Raw genomic sequence first — 26,250 nt, forward strand, 5'->3', positions numbered from 1 at the left:
TAACCAACATCAGGTTGTCATGTCTTTATCTGAAGGAACTGAATAGTCGCCAAATACTCTAGTTTATTAATCCCTATATCTTTGCAACCTGATGTGCTAGACCTTTGATATTTTAAATTATTAATTCTGCTAGATCACTTAATCTAAGTTAAAAAGATGAAAGGTTTACATGGATTATAAAGATATAGGGATTAAAAAGTTAAAATAATGAAAAATAAAAACTAGAACAGTTAAACCCTAAATAAGGGATACATCGAAAGAATTCATAAAATGACGTATTCATCACTTTCTGATAATAGAATGCTGCAGATATTTAGTTTTTTGATTAAATAATTATCTGGAGCTCTTCAAAACTGTTCCCGTGTCTTCATGGCTATTCATTTATTTTCGCAAATACTGAGATTTACGTAAAATAGTATAAAACCCATTGAAAAATTGTCAAGACGACATTTGATAAATTCTTTCGTTTATGGCTCATTTAGGGTTTAACTGTAAACAAAAAACTTGAAAAATTAACAAGTTTTCATATCAGGAATCTTCCTTCCTTTCTGATCTATCGTTGCCCCCATACAACAGCTTTACAGTACAAAATAATTTAAATCAAAACAACACCAGGTGATACTACACCGGGTGTCTCAGTAAACATGAAAGTTATTTGTCGACTTCTTTATCGTCTTTGTTCCACAAACCACTATTTCGTTAACACCATTGTATTGGAGATACAAAGTAGGAAAGATGACCACTGTTGAAAAGCCCATAAAACATAAAATCTTTTTTTTGATACATGCTTTATCATTTTTCAAATTCAAGTCGTCTCTTTTAATTACCATGTTTATTGGGACACCCTGTATATAATATAAAATATTATAAAAAGCATTTTTTAACTAATTTTGAACTGTTTTATTTTTCAGGAATGGATATGAGTACCAAATGCTTTCTCTCCACTAAATGGTTTAAATGTAGTATTTGACAATTGTAAAAATGAATTTTTATTAAAAGAATTTTCTAGTTGGAAGTTGGGATTCACAAAAATCCACAAATATTAAGATATATAAATATATGCACTGTGCATTATGCATCACTTATGGAAAAGGTCCTAGATTAAAATCAACTGTTATGAACATGAAAAAAAAATCTTTATACTGTAGCAAGAAATCTGTATAAATACGCTGTGAAAGTCGTCTTATTTTAAAGTGAAATAAATTATATTGTTTTCAAGGGGCGGAAACGTCATGTAAGGGTGTCTGTACCAAAAGAGTGTGTGTAAAGTTTACCGAACCGAAGGTGTGTACTGTAGGTATATACAGTACAATTGAATGTCGGTATTTGTACAGTCTAGGAAAGTACATTTGTTTATTGTTAATTGTTTACTTAAAAATGAGTTTAATATACATGTAATATATTATTTATATATTTAAGTCAACACTATAAATCAAATTTTCTTGCAAAGAATATACTTTGATTAAAGTTTACAATAAACTACTCGTTATTCAAGTTTAATTATAGTTGACGACATTGTTCTGCAATTTCCTTGACTGTAGTCATGTTGTGTGTCTGTACCAAAGGAGTGTGCGTGTGTAATAACGAACTCGTCTGCAAAGCAGTGCGACTGGCTTTCTCATGCCAGACCAGCGCCATTTCCCTTCCGTTTATTCTTATTCCCTGTTGTTTACAGATTTAAATGGTTACCCACAAATGATGTGACAGCATGTTTTTCTGCTTTGATGCTTCCCTGTAGCTTTCATATTCTTATTTCTTTTTAAACTAATTTAAAAAAACATAGATTAATTAAAAATAACAGCTAGAAAACTTAATGTCGTCTTTTCCAGGCTTAGAGGTTTTCGTTCACAATAACCCTAAGACAGACGCCAAAGGAGTTATACGCATGCAGCATAGAATTGCAAGACAGAAATAGAACAGCTGTTCTACGCCGTGTGTTTTCTGCCAAAATGGTTTATGAATGATATGGTCATAAAAAGCCACCTGTTTATGCAGAGTTTAATTGTGAACGAAAAGCCTCTAAATCTTGAAAAGACGACATCTAATGTTCTATCTGTTATTGTTAATTAATATATAAAAAAGCCTACAAAAGAACATTTAATTTTAAATCTTCAGAATTAAAGAGTTTCAACGTTCGTCTTTAAAGTCTCATTTTTTTTGGGCCACCCTGTAGTGTATATTCCTAAGATTTATGGTACAAAAATAATTCGATTGGATTACCTTTAAACCCTTTAGGTCGGTAATCTATAGTAAAGTATAAATATAATCCCACAAACATGAGAAAGCTGTCTACTGTTTCTTGAGTGTACATGCAAAGCTTTCTTTTCCTAAATAGTCGGCACATATATAAATAGTCTGCAGTGGTCAACATGTCTAACTCAATATAATAACCTAGCTCAACAATGTACAGAGTTACCCACAAAGGATGAGACTTCAGAGACGACTGTACGTCCTGTGCGAAACTGTTTCCTTATATTCATGACTCTATGCAACTGTAATATTTTTTCTTTCTTTGCCAAATCATTAAAATAGGCATTAAAAGATTATATGAGACGCTATTTAACCTATAAATTGTTGCATTATATGAGTTTCAGGTCATCTTTAACGTCTCATTATTTCTTGCCAACCCTGTATACGGTGAATTCAAGAAAATTGTGAATTGATTGGTATGGTATTTTTTACTGATTTACTTTGAAAATGTGCTTTGAACATTTTAGAAATGTATGAAAGTTCAAAATATCAAAGCTTTACCACTGCAGGTTGCAGAGATATAGGGATTAGATATAGGGAAAGACTCAATTTCTTAGTACCATTTATAGTTCTTTTTTTAAATTTCAAAATCTTGGTCTAAATATTATTGCTCAATTATAAAAAATGGATGAAACATTATAAGATAATTTTTCATCCATTGTGGGTCAACCCTGTGTGTCTTCTCAGATGACTCTGCCCCAATGTTAAAAAATATCAACAGGAGCAGGAATCACAATGTTGATTTACTTCACAATTCGGTGATGGTGATGGACCAAACCTCTGAAGAGTAAAAAAGTAGATGTTAGTTCCACATTTATTGAAAATATATTTCGGTCTGGGTTGACCCTCGTCAGTTCTAACGATATAATAACCATCAAAATCAATAAAAAATGTAAAAAATCACAAGAAGATAAACAAACAAAAAAGATTATTCAAAATAAAAATTTGGTCTGTCAAATGGACATTAGGGAAACGAACTCAGATTATGAGATGGAAATGAGATAAAATAATATTCACTTAAAAAAACTAATTTAAGACAATTATTATTCCTTGAGATTGTTTCTGTCACAAAGATTAAAAACAAACTGTTTAGATGTATGTGTATAGAGTGGTGGTGGGGGTCGATCTAATTAACGAACTTTTGCGGATATCGGGGGGAGGGGGAGGCAGCTTGTTTAAGGAGGGGTATTTAAACCTTATAAAAATTGGACATAAAAAACACTTTTTTTAAAACATACTGAATTACAGTTAACAATTAAATAAAAACTATTTTTTTTCTGTTCATAATATCAGTTCAGTCATAAAATCTCTGATGTATATAGATTCTCGTACTTCAAGTAAACTTCTTCCGTGGTCCCAAACCTTCTCTAGAACGCTAACTTTTAGGTGGTAGAGTTCATGTCCAGGAAGGTTAACATGTTCTCCTGTAGGCATGGTTTGTATGGAGATTTCTAATGTAACCAATATGTCCTCTCACTCTTTCATCTATATAAGATCTTGTTGTCTGTCCTATATATTGTAGTTTACACTGTTCGCATGAAATACAGTAAACTACATTTCTGGTCTTACAGTTGAAAGTTCCATTAATCTCAATCTTCTTGCTGGTATCAGAGGATTGTATAACTGTTCCAGGCTCTATGAAGGGACAAGTTGGGCAATCTAAACCACAAGGTTTCATACTAGTTATTAGCCTCTTTGGCCTCATTATAGGAGGATCTGGAATTCTGGCTCGGATGAGTTTATCCCTGAGATTAGCAGGTCTCCTATAGGTAACCATAGGTCAATTTTGAAAAACCTCCTTCATCCAAGGATCCTTGACCATGGTTCTCCAATGTTTCTGTATGATGGAGGAGATACAAGGCATCTGGGGATTAAATGAGATAGAGGAATATAACTCGATCTGGTTTCTCCTTTTTCTCCACTTTCTTTAAAGCAACTTATCTAGGTATAGCTTTAGCTCGCACTATAGCAGAGTCAACAATTGAAGAATTGTAATCCCTGCTGAGAAGAAAATCCCTTAGTTTTAAGAATTGTGCATCCCTAAGTTCTGGTTTGCTGCAAATTCTTACAATTCCGTATGCAAGTGAATAAGGTATGTTGTTAGAAATATGTGCTGGGTGGCAAAATGACGGAAGTGGGGTTTCTTTAGAGATCTGTTGTGATTTTTCCATCTTCAATATACAGTTTTGTGTCAAGGAATGGAATACTTTTTGTTCTGTGGCACCAACAGTCATGTTCATCCTTTAAACCACAATAAAATGGAGAACTATGTTCTAGAGTAAACTTGACTGTAGGATGAATTTTATTGATATCATCCAGGAATTGATATAATTTCTCAATAGAATCTGTCCAGATTCCAAAACAATCATTCAGAAATCTTTTCGAGGTCTTCAGGGGGCACTCATCAGTTATTTTGTAAGTATTTGCAAGTTTCACAATTTGATCATCAAGCTTAGCCATAAAAATGTTTGCATAGGAAGGGGCTGGGTGTATTCCCATTGCTGTTCCTATCAGTTGTTTGTACAGTTTACCACCAAATTCAAATATGTTATTTTTCAAACAAATGTTTAGCAGCTCAATCAAAAATGACGTAGGTACAGATTTATCAGTTCTGTTTTCAAGAGCTTCTCTACAGAATTCTAGACCATCATCCTGAGGTATATTTGTGTACAATCCTGTAACATCTACAGAGAATAGAATAGAGTTGGCTGGTAAATTATCTTTGTTAATTTCTTCAACACATCTAAAAAAATCTGGAGTATCCGGAAGATAAGATGTGTGTAAGTTGGAAAGGGGTTTCAGAAAACTGTCCAAAAATAAACTTATATTCTCTGTGTAACTACCTGAGCCGCTGATAATAGGCCTACTTGGTGGAGTATCTTTTGTAATGTGAGTTTTATGTACTTTGAACAGTTGATAAAAATTTGCTGGATTCTTGTCATCAGCCAGCATAGCTTTTAGTTCTTCAGTTGTGATGAAATTCTTATCAGCTGCAGTATCTAAAACAGACTTTATCTGTTTCTTTGTTTCTTCAACTTCCCTCTCTTCAACTTGTATATGGTACGGATTTAGTGTTCCATTCTCTTGCAGTTGTTGGTTAGAAAGTTCGTTCAGACAGGATTCCATATAACTCTCAAACTTCAGAATTATGATTCCTGATTCTGATCTTATTTCTATTCTCTGGGTCTAGGATTTCTGATTTAACTGCATGACAAAACATTTTAAGCTCTTTTGGTGGTTTATGATTACGAGGAAGGTTAGTTATTTCTTTTCTGAAGATTGAAGGATGATATTCATGGTCGTCTTCCTGAGTGGCAAAAAACTCCCTCCAGCGAAGTTTCCTTACAAATTTAGAAAAATCCACTAAAACCTGTGAAAGATTGAGAGATAATGGGGTAAGATTTTGTTTCGTGAAATATATTTATAAAATTAGCCCACATTATTGTATTTTTGGATGCTGTAGTAAACATTCATAAACATTAGTGCATAGGACATCTGAGATAGGATTTAATGAATTTGAGCAACTAATTTTCTTATTATAAACCTCGCAGTTAGACCAAAGTAAGGTTTTCCGTTCTCCAGAAAAATGCTGTGTTCGGGTTATGACCCGGAGAAGGTTGAATCTCCGCTATGGAAACTAATCAGTCAAACATATCCTAACCTTGCTGGAAACAAATGCAGGTAAAATATTCAAGACAATTATTGAAAACAATTTTGACATTTCTTTTTCAAAGTTTTTATCTTTTAGAATAAATGATTGCAAAGAGAAAGGTTTGCTGACATGCACAGGATGCTTCCTATCCAGCTACTGCTCCAGGTATAGGATACTCCCTATCCAGCTACTGCTCCAGGTATAGGATACTTCCTATCCAGCTACTGCTCCAGGTACAGGATACCTCTACCTAGCTACTGCTCCAGGTACAGGATACTTCCTATCCAGCTACTGCTCCAGGTATAGGATACTTCCTATCCAGCTACTGCTCCAGGTACAGGATACTTCTATCCAGATACTGCTTCAGGTACAGGATACTTCTATCCAGCTACTGCTCCAGGTATGGGATAATTCCTATCCAGCTTATGCTCCAGGTACAGGATACTTCCGATCCATATACTGCTCTAGGTACAGGATACTTAATACCCAGCTACTATTCCAGGTGCAGGATACTTCATAACCAGCTACTCCTCCAGGTACAGGATACTTCCTATCCAGCTACTTCCCCAGGTACAGGATAATCCTTTCCAGCTACTGCTCCAGGTACAGCATGCTTCCTATCAAGCTACTGCTCCTGGTACAGGATGCTTCCTATCAAGCTACTGCTCCAGGTACAGGATACTTCCTATCCAGCTACTGCTCCAGGTACAGGATGCTTCCTATCCAGATACTGCTCCAGGTATAGAATACTTCTTATCCATTTACTGCTCCAGATTAAGGATACTTTCTATCTGATATAACTATAATTTTTTCACGCTGCTTTTCGAAAAAATTATTGAGTGGCATCACTGCACGCTTTTCTCTAAAGTAGTAAATTTCAGATTTGAGACCTAGAAGTCGCCATTTTTAATCATTCTCAAATTCTTGCAGCTTTTACTATTCATATTGGAGTATTTATTCGGTTAAAATTCTCAATTTTGACGGCCCATAAACCTTGCCTAAGGTCATGTGAGTTGCCATGAAATATTTTGGCTCGATAGGTTCAGCTTTTGTGACGTTTATTGGATACAAACAGACAACCAAAGTAAATAGATTTTGTTAGATTAAGGCTTTCAGAGGTCAGGGTTTAACTGGATTTAATTTGATTTAGTTGGATTTAGTAGGATTTAATTTAGGGATCATCAGAAGCAAGATTGGAGTAAACATAAAGGAACCTGTTCTCCATTTAAGATTGTCAATAAACAAGGTAAACATGTAATCAGGGTAAACATAAAGGAACCTGTTCTCCATTTAAGATTGTCAATAAACAAGGTAACATGTAATCAGGCTAAACCAGAACAAGGTAAACATGTATTCAGGGTAAACCAGAACAAGGTAAACATGTAATCAGAGTAAACATAAAGGAACCTGTTCTCCATTTAAGATTGTCAATAAACAAGGTAAACATGTAATCAGGGTAAACCAGAACAAGGTAAACATGTAATCAGGGTAAACCAGAACAAGATGCGTTCGGATACTTATATTTGAATTCTATCTTATTTTGTTCTTCAATTCAATAATCTTTAAACTTACTTAAATTTACTTTTTCATTTAAAACGCATATACCATCAAAAAAGTAAAGAAGAAAAAAGGCAAAATATTCATGTTTAGTTGTTTAAATTGAGATATAAAGGCACAGTTTGGAATACGGTTAAATTCACGTGAAGGTAAACAGGATAAATACAGTATTAATTCTCAACAAATGAAACTGACGTTGAGAGACGTGCAAATATTCAATATATTTGAGTTTACATTAAATATATTGCAAAATATCTGTTGTTGAAGCAAAATATGATTACAGGGTTTGGGCGATATTTGGTTGCCACTAGAGATATCAAACCTGGAGAAATCATATTCACAGGTGAATATATTTTATACTGCACTAGAGATTTTTTTTCATACGGCAGTAAAATAAAATTTTCTGTATCAATGTTTATATTGTATGCTGCATATAGCAATGTTTTCACAAATAGAAAACAAAAAAATTATTGTCTTCAATTACATAAAAAAATTTGTAAAAAATGGCTCTCTGGAAATTAATATGATTCCGTTCACGATTATCATGCACTTTATCACATATTTTATCCTATCTGTGTAATCTGTTAGCATAAACTTAAAGAATATCTAGATTATTAGAGGTGTATTTAGAATTTAATAAAATCTATAAACTTCTCTAAAACTTTGAAAGTTTTGATATAAGAAACAGTAAGAACAAGCTAGATATTAAGCATAATATACATATACAAGTTTTAAAAGTTTTCTGTAAAGAATATTTGTTAATTCTACGATATATCCAAGATGAATTTTTTTTTAAATTTTGAAAATACACGAAATTTTTTGTGAAAATCCGCGAATTATTTTTGTTTTGTTTTACGAGAACATGTTCACAATTAATTTAGAAGATGGGCGCGAAGCGCCCTCTAAGGCTAGTTAATCAAATTCGTGATGGAAGGTTTGGATCATTGGGTCTTCGGAATATCTTAGATAGTTAATAAAATACAAATAAGAGCATTATATAGATGTAGGTGAAGAATCTGCCATTTTTAAATAATTAAAAAAATATATTTTTAGATTATCCTATGGCAGTAGGACCTAAGCAGTATACAAGACCTGTTTGTCTTGGCTGTCATGCACCAGTTTCATTAGATGGACACAGGTTACAATAATATATTTTTGTGAGAGTCGTTTTAATAATCCTCATAACATATTCTATACAGGGCTACCCTCAAAGAATCGAAACTTTCTAGTAAACATTATTTGGCTTCTAATAATATCTATATAATCAAGCCCTTTTGCTTATCTATATAATAAAACAAGACATTAAAATAAATGTTGCGTATAGCCGGCCAAACGGCTTTACAGAATGGGCTGACATTTGTTGTGGAAACTCATGGGGTGGCCGGGGGGTGTAATAGGCTAAAAAAATTCAACATTTTTTTTCTCCAAAATTTTATTTTTAAAAAAATTTCACGGACAACGCCGGGCCCTTCAGCTAGTTTATTATATGCGGATAAACTGGTCAATCAGCAGGACCAAATTGGATGATTTTTTTTTTGGTAACCATGGGTACTCGGACTCCGGCTAGAGAGATCGGAAAGTTTGGAGAACGGTTGAATAATATATTCCACTCAAACCTACATTTACAACTTTTTTATAATTCTAGCTAAAAGTATCAAAATGTGCTAATGCATGTATAATATATTCAGCGATTATAGATCGTGTTATTGGTATCGAATGGCTCCTGTTTGTTGTTTGTTAGACACAGTGCAGCTGTCAAAGAGAATAGAATATATATTAGAGTGGAATTTAGACAATCCCTCGGTATGAATTTTGTCAGTCCCTTTCAGCCTGAAAGGAAGTTCAAAGTGAATAATGTAAATGTTCACAAATTATATGCAGTAGAGTACATCAATACAGTATGTTCCCTAGACTATCCATTTCAATTTCGAATTTTTTAAAGCTGTTAAATAAACTTTATAAAATGAATTAGGTGAATAAAAAACATGTACAACAAAATGGCCGTTTTAGACTATTTTCTTGTAAATTCCACTCTAATATATATATTATTCTCTTAACATTCAAAAATAATTTTATTGTTTAGATGTTCCTCATGTTCCTGGCCTATGTGCAGCCAAAAATGTGAATATTCGTCACTGCATAGGAATACAATTCTTCATTTGTCTTCTGTCAAATGTAAAAAGACGATTTTCTTCTAATTTTCTGCGCAAATATAAGTTTAAAGCTGACGAATTTTAGAAACAAAACAATGAATATATAACAAAAAGTTTTTCTTTTATTTACTAATTTTAAGTTACACTCCATACCAAGATGGCAAGGCAATGCCCGATTTACAACGGTACCCGTAAAAGCTAGTACTCTGATCTTGCCAGGCTGTTGCATAAAACGTGCTGGGTCAACTCTAAAGTCTACACTGGGTAGCCTGACTAGACAGTACGACGGATTGTACATAGAGTACGTGTTGTACCGGCTCGGATCATGCACTTTTAGACTGGCGTGAGCTTTCTCTGATCAAGTATGAATTATATAATATATATCCATGTTTAAATATTGAAAAAGTATAACTTTCAATTTTAGTTTCTTTAGAAAAGTGATTTGCGCATTTCTACTGCAGTAAAATATATAGAATTTATATATATATATAATGGTTTCAAGGGTATCGTTGTGAGTCGGGCATTGCCATTTTTGCATGGAGGGTCATTTGAAATTAAACTTTATGTTCCTTTAAGAAAAAACTTTGTTAATAGTGTTTCTTGTTTATCTTCCTGTTTTAAAATATATTTTCATGTTGAGAGTTTGTGTGTGTAAATGTGATCTATAAATCAAGTAACTTTACGTCCTAACTTTTCAACTTTGTTTCTCCAGTAGAATTGTATACCCAGGGCAGAGTGTAAGATCTTCTCATCTGCTGGAGTAAAACCAACCTCGCTCAGGGAGATTATTTAATAGAACACTTTTTCAACACTCCTCCTCTACTTCTAGAGTTTACCAAAATTATTAAAGAAAAGAAAATTTTCTCCGCACTTTGATGATTGTTGAATTTTGCTGTATCTATATATAAATTTGGCTTGTCTGTCTGTTTGTTTGTCTGTTTGTTTGTGTCTAATAAACGTCAAAACGGCTGAACCGATCGGGCCCAAATTTTGTGTGGGACATCACGTGACCACAGGGAAGGTTTGTGAATGATCAAAATTTCAAATATTTGTCTCCATCAAAATTCAATCTTCAATAAATTTTTGAAAATTTTGAAAATCCACGAATTTTTTTGTGAAAATCCGCGAATTATTTTTGTTTTGTTTTACGATGTACACAAAGAGAACATGTTCACAATAAATTTAGAAGATGGGCGCGAAGCGCCCTCTAAGACTAGTTTTGCTATATTTTGCTATAAATCATTCTTTATAAAAACGATAAAATTGTTAACATTCAGGTGATTTGAAAATTAAAAATTTAGAGAAATACAACTCTCCAAATTTCCCTATTTCTTCTATTTCAATTTTGAACATCTTCTCTTTGTATAAATTAAAAAAAATCAAATAAAGTTCGCGGATTTTATAAAAAAAAATCGTGGATTTTCAAAATTTATTGAAAATCAAATTTTTTGGAGGCTAGTTTTTGAAATTTTGATAATCCAAAACCTTCACTATGAACATGTGAGGTCCCACACAAAATTTGGGCCGATCGGTTCAGCCGTTTTGACGTTTATTGGATACAAACATGCAAATAAACAGATACCAGGACACGCAAATTACATATCATACGAGGTTGTGATCAATAAGTTTCACTAGAAGTCTCAGCTTTAAATTTTTTTAAAAGTTTACTTTATCTATACCGGATAATTTTTGGCCAGTAAAAGACTAATTTTTGATGTTTGAACAAAATATTACTTCCTGAAAAATAGTTTTCCTGAATCAATTCTGTTTGGGTTTCCTGGAATTGAATTACTAAAAATAAAGTACATACTTATAAAGATATACAGCTGTAGAGTTATGATCACTCCTCTCTTTTTATATTTGCTACGTTTGCAAAATTGTTACGATATGCAATCTTTCCAAGTTTTAATATTGTAAAGTTTTCAAATATATTTTGATATATTCATATGTGATATTAAAAAAGTGGTGTAGAAGACGAGGGGAGAAGAGGGAAGAAGAAGAGAAAATAGAAGAACATCCAATGTATGAATGTATTACACCCCTAAGGTAACATTTTACTTGAATAAAGGAACATTCCAATAATTTTAGATAGAAAGTTTTATTTATTTTTAACTTGAAGCGTGTCTTAATCCAGTAGCTTGTAAGTTCAATTAGGTTAAGCAAACCAGTCCCGGGCCAAAATCTGGATTGGTATCCAACTGGTAATAGATTTCTATCTTTGTTCTCCCTTAAAACCTGTATCTATTATTCTTAAACGATTTTTTGTTATTTTGATTCTAATCTGATGATTAAGAATGATTTGAATCTGCAGTTCAAATACAGGGTGTCCCAATAAACATGGGAATTCAGTAACGAATTCGATATCGTCTTTTTAAATAATTCTTTGGTTTAGTATAGTGATACCTACTGAAAAAGCTGTAATCTGTAAGAATTTAGTCTGCTATGTTTACAATTTGTTTGCTTATGTTTTGACTGATACGGTTGTACTTAGTAAAACAAGAAAATTGCAGTATACAAACAGAGTAAACTTGCTCTATTGTTTCTGAAGCTAGAAATGTAAACAAGTCACTTCTACGGAGAAACAAAAACTTGGATATAAAATTGAATCTTGACCAGACAAAGCTTTAAATGGTACCATTGTGAATCCCTTTAATTGCGATTTTTCTTCTGGTCTGTTCCAACTCTTAAACATGAAATAATATTTGTTTAGGGTTTGTTTGTCTATGGTTTACAGACCTCACAACTGGGAAGTTGTCAAGAAAATGGAAACTCACAGGATTCTCATCAAACCTTTGTGTTTTTACATTTTTTTACGAGACTTCACACCATCCAAGGTACTGATGCAAGGACAGTTATTTCAGAAGTGTACGCATTTTTTGTACTGCAGGAAAAGTAAACACAAGACGGATGTCACAGCCTGACATGGAATCCATTTTCACAAAAATAATTTATGAAATATTCTGGTTTACTATTACGTGAATTATCAAAATTATCAAAATGAAATGCTTTGTTCTTGCTCGGATACTAGAAGAACACTGATGCATCTATTTTTGTTTACAAATTCCGCCCAGAGAGAACTGGTTTCAATATGTACGCGGAGTATACACAACCGCAATTAACTTTCCTTGCATTAGTACCTTGACACCATCCATGGAGAACTAAGTCATATTCCGACACAAAAACGAACAGGATTTTGCCAATTTTTCTTTCAAAAGTAAAGAAGTGCAATCGCGTTTCATCCTAAAAATCTCAATAACAGGGCTGAGAAATAGTAACAAGGGTCGGAAAGGTCAGACAATGGACTGGCAACACTTCATAGTCATGTCGGTCCCATTACACTGCAGGTAGTTTCTCAATCAGATTTTTTCGTATCCAGACTGCTTTGATAAGTTTCATCACGTCTAGATTGACTTGAAGTGTTCAAACGGTTTGCATGAGAGCTTACAATCTCTTAAAAATCCTCCAGGTTGTATCAATGTTCCAACCTGAAACACTTTTACTTTTATAATTCCTAAATATTTGCAATCTGATGTCATAGACCTCTTATATTTAAAACTATGAATTTAGTTTGGTCTAAAAGTTTAAATTATAAAGTTTTTATACCATCGGGTTGCAATGATATAGGAATTTTAATATTAGAGTTTGTGGATTTGTTCAGTTTCTTTTACTTTAAAAATTTACTCCTTAGATTTTTCTTGGAGTTTTGATTTGTTTGTTTGATGAGAATATCTCCAGGTCAGCTAGAGAACTGGAGGAGAATAGTTTACATAATCAACATAATGTAGTTTCTTTTCTACTTAAATATACTAAACTACAGGAGCAGATAGATAATATCAGGTTAGATAAATAGATATATATATTTACAGTCTACTTGAATATACTAAACTACAGGAGCAGATAGATAATATCAGGTTAGATAAATAGACAGATATATATTTACAGTCTACTTGAATATACTAAACTACAGGACCAGATAGATAATATCAGGTTAGATAAATAGACAGATATATCTATACAGGATCTTTCTGCTGAAATGGCAATTTCTATTTGTCTATAATATACATAAATAAACTTAAATTCCCAAAAGTAGTTTTATTAAAGTGTTACATAGATCATATCATTTTCTTTTATACTTAATTATCGCCGCTCATGGCAATTTTGTGCTTGTGAAGCAGGTACTGAAAATGGCCTCCATTTTGGCCAGAATAGACCTAATGGACACAACAGCCTTCATAGATAGATAGATAGATAGATAGATTAGAAGATGACTGTTACAAACAAGATGATTTAAATTAGTTCAATGGCTATTGGCCATGCAACACAGTAATTGTGCATTGTGTAAACAACCTCATTTACTCTATAAGTAAATTTTGTTGGGATCACTGAATCTACAGGCTTTTAATGCAAAACATCAAATACTCATAAGGTTGCTTAAATGTCATCTTTCTGTTCCATAGTTTCAAGTAGGATGGTGTATCTCTGGACCTACGCCCATATCCGTCCTACTGGCCATCCGACCTACTAGCACGTGGTTTTACAGCTGCTAGATGGACTTCTGGCCCTAGCCCTAGCCTGTCCTAGCCGCGGCGCTCAGCCCATAGCACGTCCTAACCGCAGTGCTCGGCCCAGAAGTTCTCTAAACCTAACCTAACCCTCAAATAATACAAAAATAAACAGCTGTCATAGGTCGGATGTACAGTATAGCGGATGGGCAATAGGACGGAGGGCAGTAGAGCGGATCAACATTTTCTTCTTATCTTAATTTTTCCATTTAGCATTTGGAAAAATTCATTATTTCCATATTCTTTTCAGTGGAGATGATATCCTTCGCAGTTCTGATGTTCTGGATGTTAATGCTTTTGAGATTAGAGGTATTTAATTCAACAAACTTTAAAAAACTTTTCTACTTTGTGATCGAACCTGACAAGGACAACTGAATTTTTTCATCTTAAGGGGGGGTCAGTTCAATATTTAGAGAGATATTGACCTTCAGTCCAATATTTAGAGAGGTATTAACCTACAGTTCAATATATAGAGAGATATTGACCTTCAGTTCAATATTTAGAGATTGACCTTCAGTTTAATATTTAGAAAAATATTGATATAGATATGGATATCTTAGGTACTAGAAGTTGAATATATGGGTATCCAAGGTGTTGATGGTATAAGTCTACGAGGATTGTATCCAATAACTACTAGAGGTTGAATATATGGATATCCAAGGTGTTGATGGTGTAAGTCTACGAGGATTGTATCCACTAACTACTAGAAGTTGAATATATGGATATCCAAGGTGTTGATGGTATAAGTCTACGAGGATTGTATCCACTAACTACTAGAAGTTGAATATATGGATATCCAAGGTGTTGATGGTATAAGTCTACGAGGATTGTATCCACTAACTGCAATGATGAACTCCAGCTGTTCACCGAACACACAGAACTCTATAGATAACAATTTCACCTGCAGAGTTAGGGAGGTCAAATATCCATATATATATATTTGTCTGTTTGTTTGTCCAATCATAACTCAGGAACCCCTGGATTGATTTGCCTCAAATTTTGATTAGGGAACTCGGGAGACCCACGGGAATGTTCTTAGCTTGGTTTTGAGATTCTAATTGGAGTGCGGGTAAACGTCGAGAGTAACTTTTAGTAAACTGGGTAGCGCATGGTGCCCTAGCTAGTATATTAAATTTACGTCCTAAATAATTTTTTGGTCTCAAAATAATTTTTTACATTTTAACGTTTCTAGATAAATCTTTTCACCACCATTTAAAGATATTTTGTCGATTTCTTTATCGGCTTTTTTTGTATATTCAACTTAAACCATCGGAGGTGGTGGGGGGCGGTCGATAAACACTGGATTTAATAATTTAAAGAAAAGTTATCATCCCTCCACTCTATTTGCCTGTTGAAAAAACTGTGAACTATTTTAAACTCAATAAATGTATACATACATATTTATCCTGTTTTTGTTATTTTTGAAAGAAAGAATGTTTTTTATCTAATCCTAGTGGATAATTTGTTGTTCAATAGATCTTTAAAAATCCTTTTATTTTTATTTTGCACATTTAAAACAAAAATCTAATATTTGAAATCACCCAGAGCTGTGCAAGATATTAAGGTAAGACTGAGTCAGATAATTTGTAAATTTTGATTTTAGTGAAAAAAAAATTGTAAATCAGATAATTCAAAAAGTAGGTGTGGGGTGGGAAAGGGGTAAGATCATAAGCAATGATTAGCAATTTTCCAGCAGTATTTTTGAAAAGAGATAAGAATAATCTAGTTTTTGATTCTGAAAAATATATTTTTTCTAGAAGGGTGAAGAGATATGTGATACCTACACCTCCACACTATCAAATACCATATACAGGAATCATCAATTTTAAAAAAATTTTAATTTTAGAATATTGAAGAAATAGTTATGATTAGAATATCACTAACGATAATAAAGTTATAAAAGGAACTGTAGAAACCTTAAACCAAAAAATAATTTTTTTTACCAGATTTGCCCCTCCCTACCCCTCATTAAAAGTCATGTAGTTGTTTTCTGATCATAACTCAGGAACCCCTTGACCGCTTTTCTTCAATTGTTATTTAGGAAAAAGAAAGTATGAAAAAATTGATATCTCAACTTCAGACAAAAACACTTGCTGAAGAGCAAATATTTTCTCTGTTCTTGTCCTAGATGCTCCGATCCGTCCGAACTAGGTCAATATCAACTTTTAAAGGGACTGTAAGCTTAATTTCTAGGGACCCTCTATGCAAAAATGGCCTTGAAACCCTTGAACCTTTATCTGATCATTAATGTCTTTGTTCTAGGTTTAAAAGTGTTTAATGCCCATAATTCCTATATGTTTTCCTGCAGTAGATTGAAAATTTTCAGAATTTAAAATTTATAAACAATGATATATAATTCATACTTGCTCAGACATAACGTTCAGTGTACCATTAAAACAACACTAAAGTGTATTTGATGTTGTTACAAAGCAAATAGTTTTACTAGTGACTTATTAAATCACTTATTAAGTGAAATAATCTGTTTACACTGCACAATATCGGTGTCTAATGTGTATTGGACTATTAAAAGTCAAAACTGGAGTCTAAAAGTCGTCTTCCTGTTTAGAGTTTTTTGTCCTCACCGTACAGTGTACAAGAAATTTTTTAGGAGAAAAGTTTTAAAAGTAGAACGTAACTTCGTTAGAGGGGTTCTATATATGTAAACTTTTTTTCAGGGAGTGATTTCAGTAGTATCAAGTGTCGTAGAAATCCTTGCGACGGATTCATGCTAAACTCCAACCCTCTCAATACAACCTCTCCCTTCAGGTATTCAAGAGACGGGTTCATGCTAAACTCCAACCCTCTCAATACAACCTCTCCCTTCAGGTATTCAAGAGACGGGTTCATGCTAAACTCCAACCCTCTCAATACAACCTCTCCCTTCAGGTATTCAAGAGACGGGTTCATGCTAAACTCCAACCCTCTCAATACAACCTCTCCCTTCAGGTATTCANCATAACCTTGATATACACAAACTATTTAAATTAAAACTTTCAAGCTTCTTCTAACATTTGATGGCAACTCCGCGTGATTTTAATATTCTAATTGAGATAAGGTTAAGATGGAAAGACGGTCATGAGAGGTTTACAACAAACATATAAATTGCAGAGGTCCATAGCACTTTTTATCAGATCTATAAATATTACCAGTCTCACTATTTTGTTGCTAACCCTGTAATCATATTAAGATGCGGGAAATGTGGATTTGAGAAAGAAAGAAAAGAGATTGAATCTGAACAGGAGTTTTGGGAGGAGAAAATAGAAAATAGTTTGAGAGATATTACAACACAGGTTTTTATACATTGTTTTATACTTATTTGGACTGTACACGTAATTTAAACCTATACGCTCCATTTATTAAGTGGCATATACCCTTTAACCCTTTATCAAGAATATATGACGTGAGATATCACATTTTTTCTAGATGCAAATTTATTATTTACAATTATGGTGTCATGACACAAAGAGAATGAAGAAAATTATCATAATCAATCCCGTTTTCAGATTAAAAGGACAATATCTTCTTATTTTTGCTTTTCTTTGTGCTTTAAATATTGTTTTAGTGGTATTATTACAATTTCTTTATTTCTTCTTTACCATTAGATTTTCTTCTTTTTTCACATTTTTCATTTTGTTTTATTTATTTATTTTTCTTATTACTTTTTTCTCCTGTCCCTATCTATTATTTTATTTTTTGTTTTTGATTTGTGATTCAGTTTATCATTCTTAAATTTTTTCTCTTTGAATGAGTTCTCTTGATTTTTTTTCTGAAACGGGTTAAACATATGTAATCCTCTTCCATCCTCTTTCCGGCTTATTTAATATTATACTAAATTATTTTCTTACAAAACAAATATTTAAAAAATTATATTTTCGAATATCTAAAACCATGGAAGAAAAATAACTTTTATTTTTACTTTTTATTCTTGGTCTTCCTGAATAGTAGATTGTTCTATTGATAAACATGGTTCCCGGTATTCGGGTAAAACAAAGAAAGTTTTATACTTTTTATACAGAGAAAACTATAATAATATTTTCCACACACTTTTTGCTTTAATATTTTCCAGGAATTTTTTCATTTTATTATTTTTAGTTTGTTTTGTTTTTTATTATTTATTTTCAGGAAGAGCTGCTGAGAGATATTTCCATCCTCTACCATCCTAATCATAATATGTGTATTGATATCATGTTTAACCTAATCCCCCTCTACGGAGCTAAACAAAGGTAAAAATATGATAAGAAATAGAAATAATTATAGAAATTCTAGGCTTCGCGGCCCTTTGTGTCTAATTAAAGTTATAATTTTATTTTTACAAACATTTTTTATAGATCATAGCAAAATATTGCAGATTGTCTCTGTTTGAAACATTTTACTAAGTGTTTAAAGGGAGTGTTCGCAAAAAAATTAAATTGGGTATAGGCTTACGGCGATAAATAATCGCTTTTCATCGTTACTAACCTTACTTCTATCCGTTGCGTCTATAATGAGAAAATTGTTAAAAACATTTTATCGAATTTCCTTAAATTCCTTACAAATTGAGAAAGTTGCAACATACAACTCGGATCGTAAGAAAATCAATTTAATTCCAAACAAAGCATTCAGATATTACAACCTATAGTCATCGATTATTTTTCGACGCATTCGTATATAGTTGATATTTCATAATATTTTTTGTTACTTTTTCTGATCCTAGAGTTACTTTTGAAAACATTCATTCCTGTTTCGAGGATTTGATAATGAAGACAACATTTTCCATATTTTCCGGGAATGCGCCAGTCGTGAAAACAAGTTGTAAGCGAAATAATAATTTTAAGAAACACAAAATAAAAAAAAATTATGAAATATCTAGTATATACAAATGCGTCGAAAAATAATCGATGACTATAGGATTTAGTATCTAAATTATTTGTTTGATATTAATTTGATTTTTTTACGATCCAAGATTCCTCAATTTGTATGGACGCTTTGTTCTTCGGTATGAGACGTTTTTAAAAATTTTCTTCTTATAGACGCAACAGACAGAAGTAAGATTAGAAGGGATCAGAAGCGATTATTCATCGCCGTAAACCTATACCCCCTTTCATTTTTCGCGAACACTACCTTTAAAGGTAAGATTTGTGGATTTTGAACTGATAAAAAATACACCCCTAGGGTCATTTGAGGTCCCACAAAAAAAATGGACTTGATCAGTACAGATGTTTTGGTATAATTATATTTGATTCAAGAAACCAGTAGGTTGACTTTTATAAAGCTTTGTTCCCACGCTAGGTTTTCAATAAAACTATAAAGTTCTGCAAAGCTTCTACAATGCTGATTCTAGTTTTTGACTGAATTTCAATTTAATGCGTTGTAAAGGAATTGAGTTTTTGCCACAAGCTCAAATTTTCGAATCCCTACATCTTTGTAACCTGATGTAAACTTTTGATATTTCAAACAAAAAATATTTGATCTTACATGATTTATATAGTTTGAAATATCTAAGGTCTACGACATTGGGTTTAAAAGATATAGGGATTACAATATCAGATTTTGTGGCCAAGACTCATTTCCTTTAGGACTAGAGAAATAAAAATAATAATTTTTTATAAAAATATCTTTAAACTCCAAGTTGTTCTTTCTGACCGAGCAGAAAGCAGAGTTAAGTAAAAATAATTATGTTAAACCTGACGATCCAGTTTTCAACATTTTTACCATAAAAAGAAGGGAAACGACAAGTTAAACTGGAAAACTGAAATTCATTGTTCTAAATGATACGTTTAAGACAAGCTCCGCTTTAAATTAACAACTGCAAACTTGGTTTTTACTTTGTGCATAAAGCACGTAAAATTTGTTGTCACCGATAAAACCACGAATAAAAAAAGTATTTACATTTTATTTTTCAATTTTTTGGAAAATTTTTCTTACCTTTACCATTGATGCCATTGTAGTGTTAACCGGTGTGAGGAACTAAATGTTCAATGTATTAAATATATTAAATTTTCGAATTTTTCTGATTGGAGCAATTTTGTGAAATTGTGCACACAATTATAGCGCAATTCTACGCAGTGTAACAAAAGCAGTCTTTCCGTATAATTTTGTGCAATTTCCTGCACACTAAGCTATGACTTTCGATTAGAATTGGACCCATAAAACTTATTTTTTCTTTTTTTTCTTTTTTCTGTTCCTTATTTTTGTCGGTGGGTGCATTTTAAGTGGTCAAGTATAAAAGACAACTCAACAATTTTAAAGATTGTTAAATTATATGACACTTACGACCCTAGTTAGTCCAAGACGTTCCGCGCCATGGACTGCACCCAGGACAAACCAGGGCGAGATGCGTTCGGGTTCTTCAATTTGAATTCTATTCTAATTTAACCTAACGCGTTTTGACCTAGAAATATGCATTGTATATAAATTCTAAAACAATCTTTAAACTTTGAATAATTTTTCATTTAAAACGAATCCGCTCTCAAAAAAATTATAAAAGTGCAAAAGTGAAACATTTATGTTTAAATGGTCAAATTGTTGTTAAATCTGCGTCACATGGACCCATAAAGACTACCTTAAAATTGGCATGTTCTAGTGAGCTGCTAGAGGTAGAGGCGGAGAGAAAGGAGAAAATCTGTGAAAGTATTCTGGAAACCATGAATAAACTAATCCCCGGCATGTTTAGGTATTTTTTCATAACAATCCTTTTCCAGAAAATCTTAAACCATACAATTTTATAAATATATACAATTTTATAAATATATACAATTTTATNATAACTATCCTGTTTTGTAAATTGTAAATAACTATCCTGTTTTGTAAATTGTAAATAACTATCCTGTTTTGTAAATTGTAAATAACTATCCTGTTTTGTAAATTGTAAATAACTATCCTGTTTTGTAAATTGTAAATAACTATCCTGTTTTGTAAATTGTAAATAACTATCCTGTTTTGTAAATTGTAAATAACTATCCTGTTTTGTAAATTGTAAATAACTATCCTGTTTTGTAAATTGTAAATAACTATCCTGTTTTGTAACTTGTAAATAACTATCCTGTTTTGTAACTTGTAAATAACTATCCTGTTTTGTAACTTGTAATTTACCAGCAAATATATAGTAAAGTGGTAAGCGATTATATCAATACAATGAAGACGACTTTTTTATTTAAGTTTTGATTTTCAACATGCTTTTTTCGAATAACAAGTTTACAAGTAATCAAAGAAAAGCTTTTTTAATGATAGCTTCTCTTGACTTCTATGTTTCAGTGTATTCATGCTGTTTAACAACTTGATTTAAATCAAAATTGAAATAGAAAGTCGTCTTCATTGTATTGATACTTTGGCCTACCACTGTATATACCCTTAAATAAGAATATTATAAATTTTCCAGTAAAAGCAAATAAATCCATAACAGGCAATTAAATATGATGATACAGCTCTTTCAAACATTTATTAACATTATATTTTCTTTTTTAGGCTCTTTCTGCTCCGGAAATCATTAGAATCAGGAAAGATTCTAAAACCTGTTTTTGTAAGAAAACTTTGTAATGAGCGCCATCTTTTAACAGAATCCGCAATTATTCTCGCCTGGGAACCAGTTGGGTCAATAGAACATGCCAGGTAATTTTGGGAGATTTGAATATCTTATCCGAAAAGAAAGAAACTGTGGAAAGAAACAAATGAACTGAACCCTCGCCCCGAATTCAAATTTTCTAATCTCTTTATCTTTCCAACTTAAAGTCTTAATTCAGACCTTTCATATTTCAAACAATCAATTCTGTTAAATCAAAAATTTTTGTTTAAATTATCAAAGAATTACACCTTTAGGTTTCACAGATGTAGGGATTACAAAATTTAATTTTAATGATGGAATTCCTTTACTTAGATTTTTAAATTTCTTTACAAAATTCGATATCACATTCTATAACTTTTTTAGATTACAGACTGTGGACAAATTTCTGGAACAAATGGATGATGTCGCAAATCAGGCTGGTCAAGTTCTAGTACAGAACTAGTACTGTTGTCAAGTTCTAGTACAGAACTAGTACTGTTGTCAAGTTCTAGTTCAGAACTAGTTCTACGCTAAGAAATAGGCTGATCTAGTGAAAAACTAGAACAATAAAACTAGAAGTGAAGATCTTGTTTGAAACTATGACTCTGATTCAGATTCTGATTCTTGAACTGGTTCTGGTTCTTGATCTGGTTCTAGTTCTTAATCTGTTTCTAGTTCGTGATCTGGTTCTATTTCTTGATCTGTTTCTAGTTCTTGATCTGGATTTAGTTCTTGATCTGGTTCTAGTTCTTGATCTGGTTCTAGTTCTTTATCTGATTCTGGTTCTTGATCTGGTTCTACTTCTTGATCTGGTTCTAGTGCTTTATCTGGTTCTAGTTCTTGATCTGGTTCTATTTCTTGATCTGTTTCTAGTTCTTGATCTGGTTTTAGTTCTTTATCTGGTTCTATAGTTCTTGATCTGGTTCTAGTTCTTTATCTGATTCTGATTCTTGATCTTGTTCTAGTTCTTGATCTGGTTCTAGCTCTTGATCTGGTTCTAATTCTTGATATGGTGTTAGTTCTTGATCAGATTCTAGTTCTTGATCTAGTTCTAGTTTTTGATCTTGTTCTAGTTCTTGATCTGGTTCTAGCTCTTGATCTGGTTCTAGTTTTTGATATGGTGTTAGTTCTTGATCTGGTTCTAGTTCTTGATCTGATTCTAGTTCTTGATATGGTTCTAGTTCTTGATCTGGTTCTAGTTCTTGATCTGGTTCTAGTTCTTGATCTGGTTCTAGTTCTTGATCTGGTTCTAGGTCTGGTTTTGATTCTAGTTCTGGCTCTGATTCTAGTTCTGGTTCTGATTCTAGCTCTGGTTTGATTCTAGTTCTGGTTCTGATTCTAGTTCTTGTTCTGATTCTAGCTCTGGTTTTGATTTTATCTATGAACTTGATTCTTGTTCTGTATCTGGTATTTGTTCTAGTTCCCAGGAAGAATTGTTTAGCACACTGCCGAGATTTTATTATTAATTTATTCTGTATGAATCATACACAATACATTCACTATAATAAACTATTCAGAGTGTCATTAGACAAACAGAGAAGAGATTTTACCATGCTGTATACACTACAGATTTGAATAGGCGACTTAAAGGGACTGTAAGCATAATTTCAAGTAAACCCTCATGCTAAGATGGAAATACCTTATTAATAAGGGTACCCTTTAAACCAACTACATGGAAGGTAGGATTGACGTGTAGGTTGGTAAGGATGCAGGGGAGGAAGATGTACGGGGAGGGTAGGATAGATGTATGGAGAGGGTAGAGGAGGTGAGGGGAGGAGAGGTAAGGGGAGGGGAGCTGAGGGGAGTGGAAGTGAGGGGAGGTGAAGTGAGGGGAGGATAGGATTGAGGTGTAGGGTGGTAAGGGTGTAAGAGAGGAAGATGTATGGTTCTAATGGTTCTAATACTCGATAAAGAGAAGATAACAACATTAGATCATTTATTATTAAGACGGTTTGTATTAGGGATAAATAAAATATATTAAACCTTGAAACCCCCCCCCCCCCCTCTGCCCTTCTCTTGTTCTTTCTTCAACCTTTCAAATCCCCCCTCCCTCTGTTCTTAACCTTTCTATTTCTCCCTCTTCTCCTCCACCCTCCTAAATATCTGCAAAAACAAAACAAATACTGAATTATTAAATATTTTTACAAACCCGATTCAGGACTTTTTGACCCTTAATATGTTTTGTTGTTGAAAGCATAAATTGTTGTTATATTCCAAGCGGGGAATGATACGGGTAAATATTTCATTAACCAACTTGGTTTGATAAGACTCATCACTGATTTTTCAAATAAGTGATAAAATATGTTTAATATAGATATGTATTTTCTAAAAGCTCAGACAATATATACATCCCTGGGCGGGAAACAATTGATTGTATGCATCTATTATATCTATCAATATTGCTGTTTCAGCATATTAATCTCTATACATATAAATACATAAATATATACATATATATATATATATTTCAGTTTTTAAACTTCACATTTTATAAAAAAGAATACTACTATTATTTTAAACTATTAAAAAAGAATTTATAATATTATTTTATACTATTAAAAAAGAATTTATAATATTATTTTAAACTATTAAAAAAGAATTATACTATTACAACATATATATATACATGCTGAAAAAGTGGTCTCCATCATTTATTTCTAATTTATACAAATGTAGTAAATACCCTACTCCATAAACTGCTCTCGAACTCATATCTATCCAGGTAAAATTCAGTTTCACTTAGCTACAATCTTGTAACCTATCAATACCAAACACTAAGCGCAATCTCATGAGCTATCCATGTCAACAAGGACACTAACTATTAATCGAACAATTTCTAACCACTGGACATGATCTCATGAACTATCCATGTCAAATGGACACTAGCTCGTATTCTATTAACGCCAAACCAATGGGCCCAATCTTGTCAGCTATCGATGTCAACAAGGACACTAGCTATTAATTTATTAATGCCAATCCAATGGGCACGACCTCATGAGGTATCGATGTCAACCAGACACTAGCTCGATTTCTATCAATACCAAACCAATTGGCACGATCCAAGCTTGTATGTTTCAACAAGAACTAAATTACTCTCTCGGCATTAGAGTCTCTATATCAACTAATATATTTTAAGGTTTATATGTTACAAGTTAAAGTTAATAGACGTAATTACAATTCCTTCGTCGTTACCTATATCACATGATTAAGCTAATCATACTACGTATTCATTTGAAGCGCAGTTCAAATGAATAATGGGTTTTACGTAGAAGTTTACAAACATAGATAGTTAATAATGTACAACATACTTCAGGTTTACAGAATATTGTTTTACTGGATATTTATTACAAATATACATAAACATATACATAAACATAAGTAAGTAATATATAAGATAGAATAGTATACATACAAGGATTATTATACAGTGTAAATATACATTAAGATTTTGTGCAGATTAAAGATTATCTGTATAATAAAACAAGACATTCGTATGTATGTTCCGTATAGCCAGCCAAATGGCTTGACCAAATGGCCTGACAGTTTTTGAGGGAACCCAGGGGTATCCTGGTGGTAACATAGGCTTAAAATAATTCAATTTTTTTTCAAAAATCGATTTATTTTTATTTTTAATTAGCAATATATATATAAGACATATACAGAGTTACCCACAAAGGATAAGACTAAATGAAAACTCTGTGTCCGAATTTAATGAATTTGAGCTGCGTCTTAAATCTGCCAAAAAATCGGTTTCAATGGAGCGCCTGCTTAAATCTTGAAACAACGAATAAGATTTTAAGTTTTAAATTCGACCTCCAGTCAAGTTGTACAATATACATATTACATTCAGCCTAAGCGGAGGGCAAATCGGGATAGTAAGCCAAATGAATCATCTCCCTAGCTTCTAGTCAAATTATTGTGGACTGTAAAGACGACTTGAAACTTTAAAAATTCCGATATTAGGGAAAATTAAGTCTTCTACCTTTAATATAGTATTCCAATGGCTCTTTACTGATTTGCCAAAGAAGAAACAAGTTTACAAACGTAACCATGAATAAAAGAAAACGAACAGTATTAATTCCGTACAGTCGTGTTTATCATCATTTGGACAAACATTTGTTCAATCTCTGGACAGTGTGCATTTCTAGAATTTTAGATAAGGTTTCAAAAATTACACATAAAAGCTGCAGTACAGAAGAAAATCCAATATAAATTCAATAAAACTATTGAATTCTAGAATAATAACAATCATTGAAAACAATTTAAACAGTTATACAGCACAAAATATAAATGCAGAATTCTGCGCTTTGCATTACAAAATTCTCTCTGTGAACTCATTTATGATAATTAATCCATGCTTTTTGCTATTCATAATGACAAGAAATTGGTTAGGGTAAGGTTCAATTTGCGAGACATTACATTTACACCAAGTATCTCCTCCAATTTTGATTATCAAATATCTATCCGGTTCCATTTTAGAAATTCAAATATTTCTGCTTATCTTAACAAAAAACAATAAGGATTAAGTACATTTTGACAGTTTGAACCAGTTTTAGG

The 26,250-nt window shown here is 32.5% G+C and overlaps 3 protein-coding genes and 1 long non-coding RNA gene across 6 annotated transcripts in view; 3 read left to right on the top strand and 1 right to left on the bottom strand.

Moving 5' to 3' along the window:
- The window catches only part of LOC111708181 (uncharacterized), a 29,606-nt gene extending 28,388 nt beyond the window's left edge, over nucleotides 1-1,218 (top strand). For all 3 annotated transcript variants that reach the window (XM_023481483.1, XM_023481490.1, XM_023481498.1), the window contains exons 28-29: nucleotides 533-615; nucleotides 912-1,218. In XM_023481483.1, the coding sequence (XP_023337251.1) occupies nucleotides 533-615; nucleotides 912-948 (120 nt within the window). In that variant the 3' untranslated portion in view covers nucleotides 949-1,218. The remainder of the gene's footprint in view (nucleotides 1-532; nucleotides 616-911) is intronic.
- A 3,177-nt stretch (nucleotides 1,219-4,395) lies between these two features.
- Nucleotides 4,396-5,376, bottom strand: LOC111708291 (uncharacterized). Its single transcript, XM_023481623.1, has one exon. The coding sequence runs from the start codon at nucleotides 5,374-5,376 to the stop codon at nucleotides 4,396-4,398; it is 981 nt and encodes a 326-aa protein (XP_023337391.1).
- Nucleotides 5,377-5,825: 449 nt separating this feature from the next.
- On the top strand, nucleotides 5,826-21,544 carry LOC111708299 (protein msta). The gene is made up of 20 exons (XM_023481634.1): nucleotides 5,826-5,931; nucleotides 5,999-6,067; nucleotides 7,078-7,148; nucleotides 7,743-7,802; nucleotides 8,513-8,597; nucleotides 9,543-9,602; nucleotides 10,342-10,392; nucleotides 11,584-11,658; nucleotides 12,323-12,388; nucleotides 13,348-13,449; nucleotides 14,425-14,483; nucleotides 14,976-15,087; nucleotides 15,720-15,738; nucleotides 15,932-15,987; nucleotides 16,255-16,325; nucleotides 16,850-16,940; nucleotides 17,362-17,464; nucleotides 18,297-18,397; nucleotides 20,737-20,826; nucleotides 21,532-21,544. Exons 1-20 carry the CDS (start codon nucleotides 5,837-5,839, stop codon nucleotides 21,542-21,544), a joined length of 1,449 nt encoding a protein of 482 aa, XP_023337402.1. The 5' UTR covers nucleotides 5,826-5,836.
- Nucleotides 21,545-21,621: 77 nt separating this feature from the next.
- Nucleotides 21,622-23,217, top strand: LOC111708220 (uncharacterized). The gene is made up of 2 exons (XR_002766607.1): nucleotides 21,622-21,761; nucleotides 22,078-23,217. It is a non-coding gene; the product is annotated as an uncharacterized LOC111708220 (long non-coding RNA).
- The last annotated feature ends 3,033 nt before the right edge of the window (nucleotides 23,218-26,250 follow it).

This window comes from Eurytemora carolleeae, unplaced genomic scaffold (assembly GCF_000591075.1).
Source record: "Eurytemora carolleeae unplaced genomic scaffold, Eaff_2.0 scaffold134, whole genome shotgun sequence".
Lineage (NCBI taxonomy): Eukaryota > Metazoa > Arthropoda > Copepoda > Calanoida > Temoridae > Eurytemora > Eurytemora carolleeae.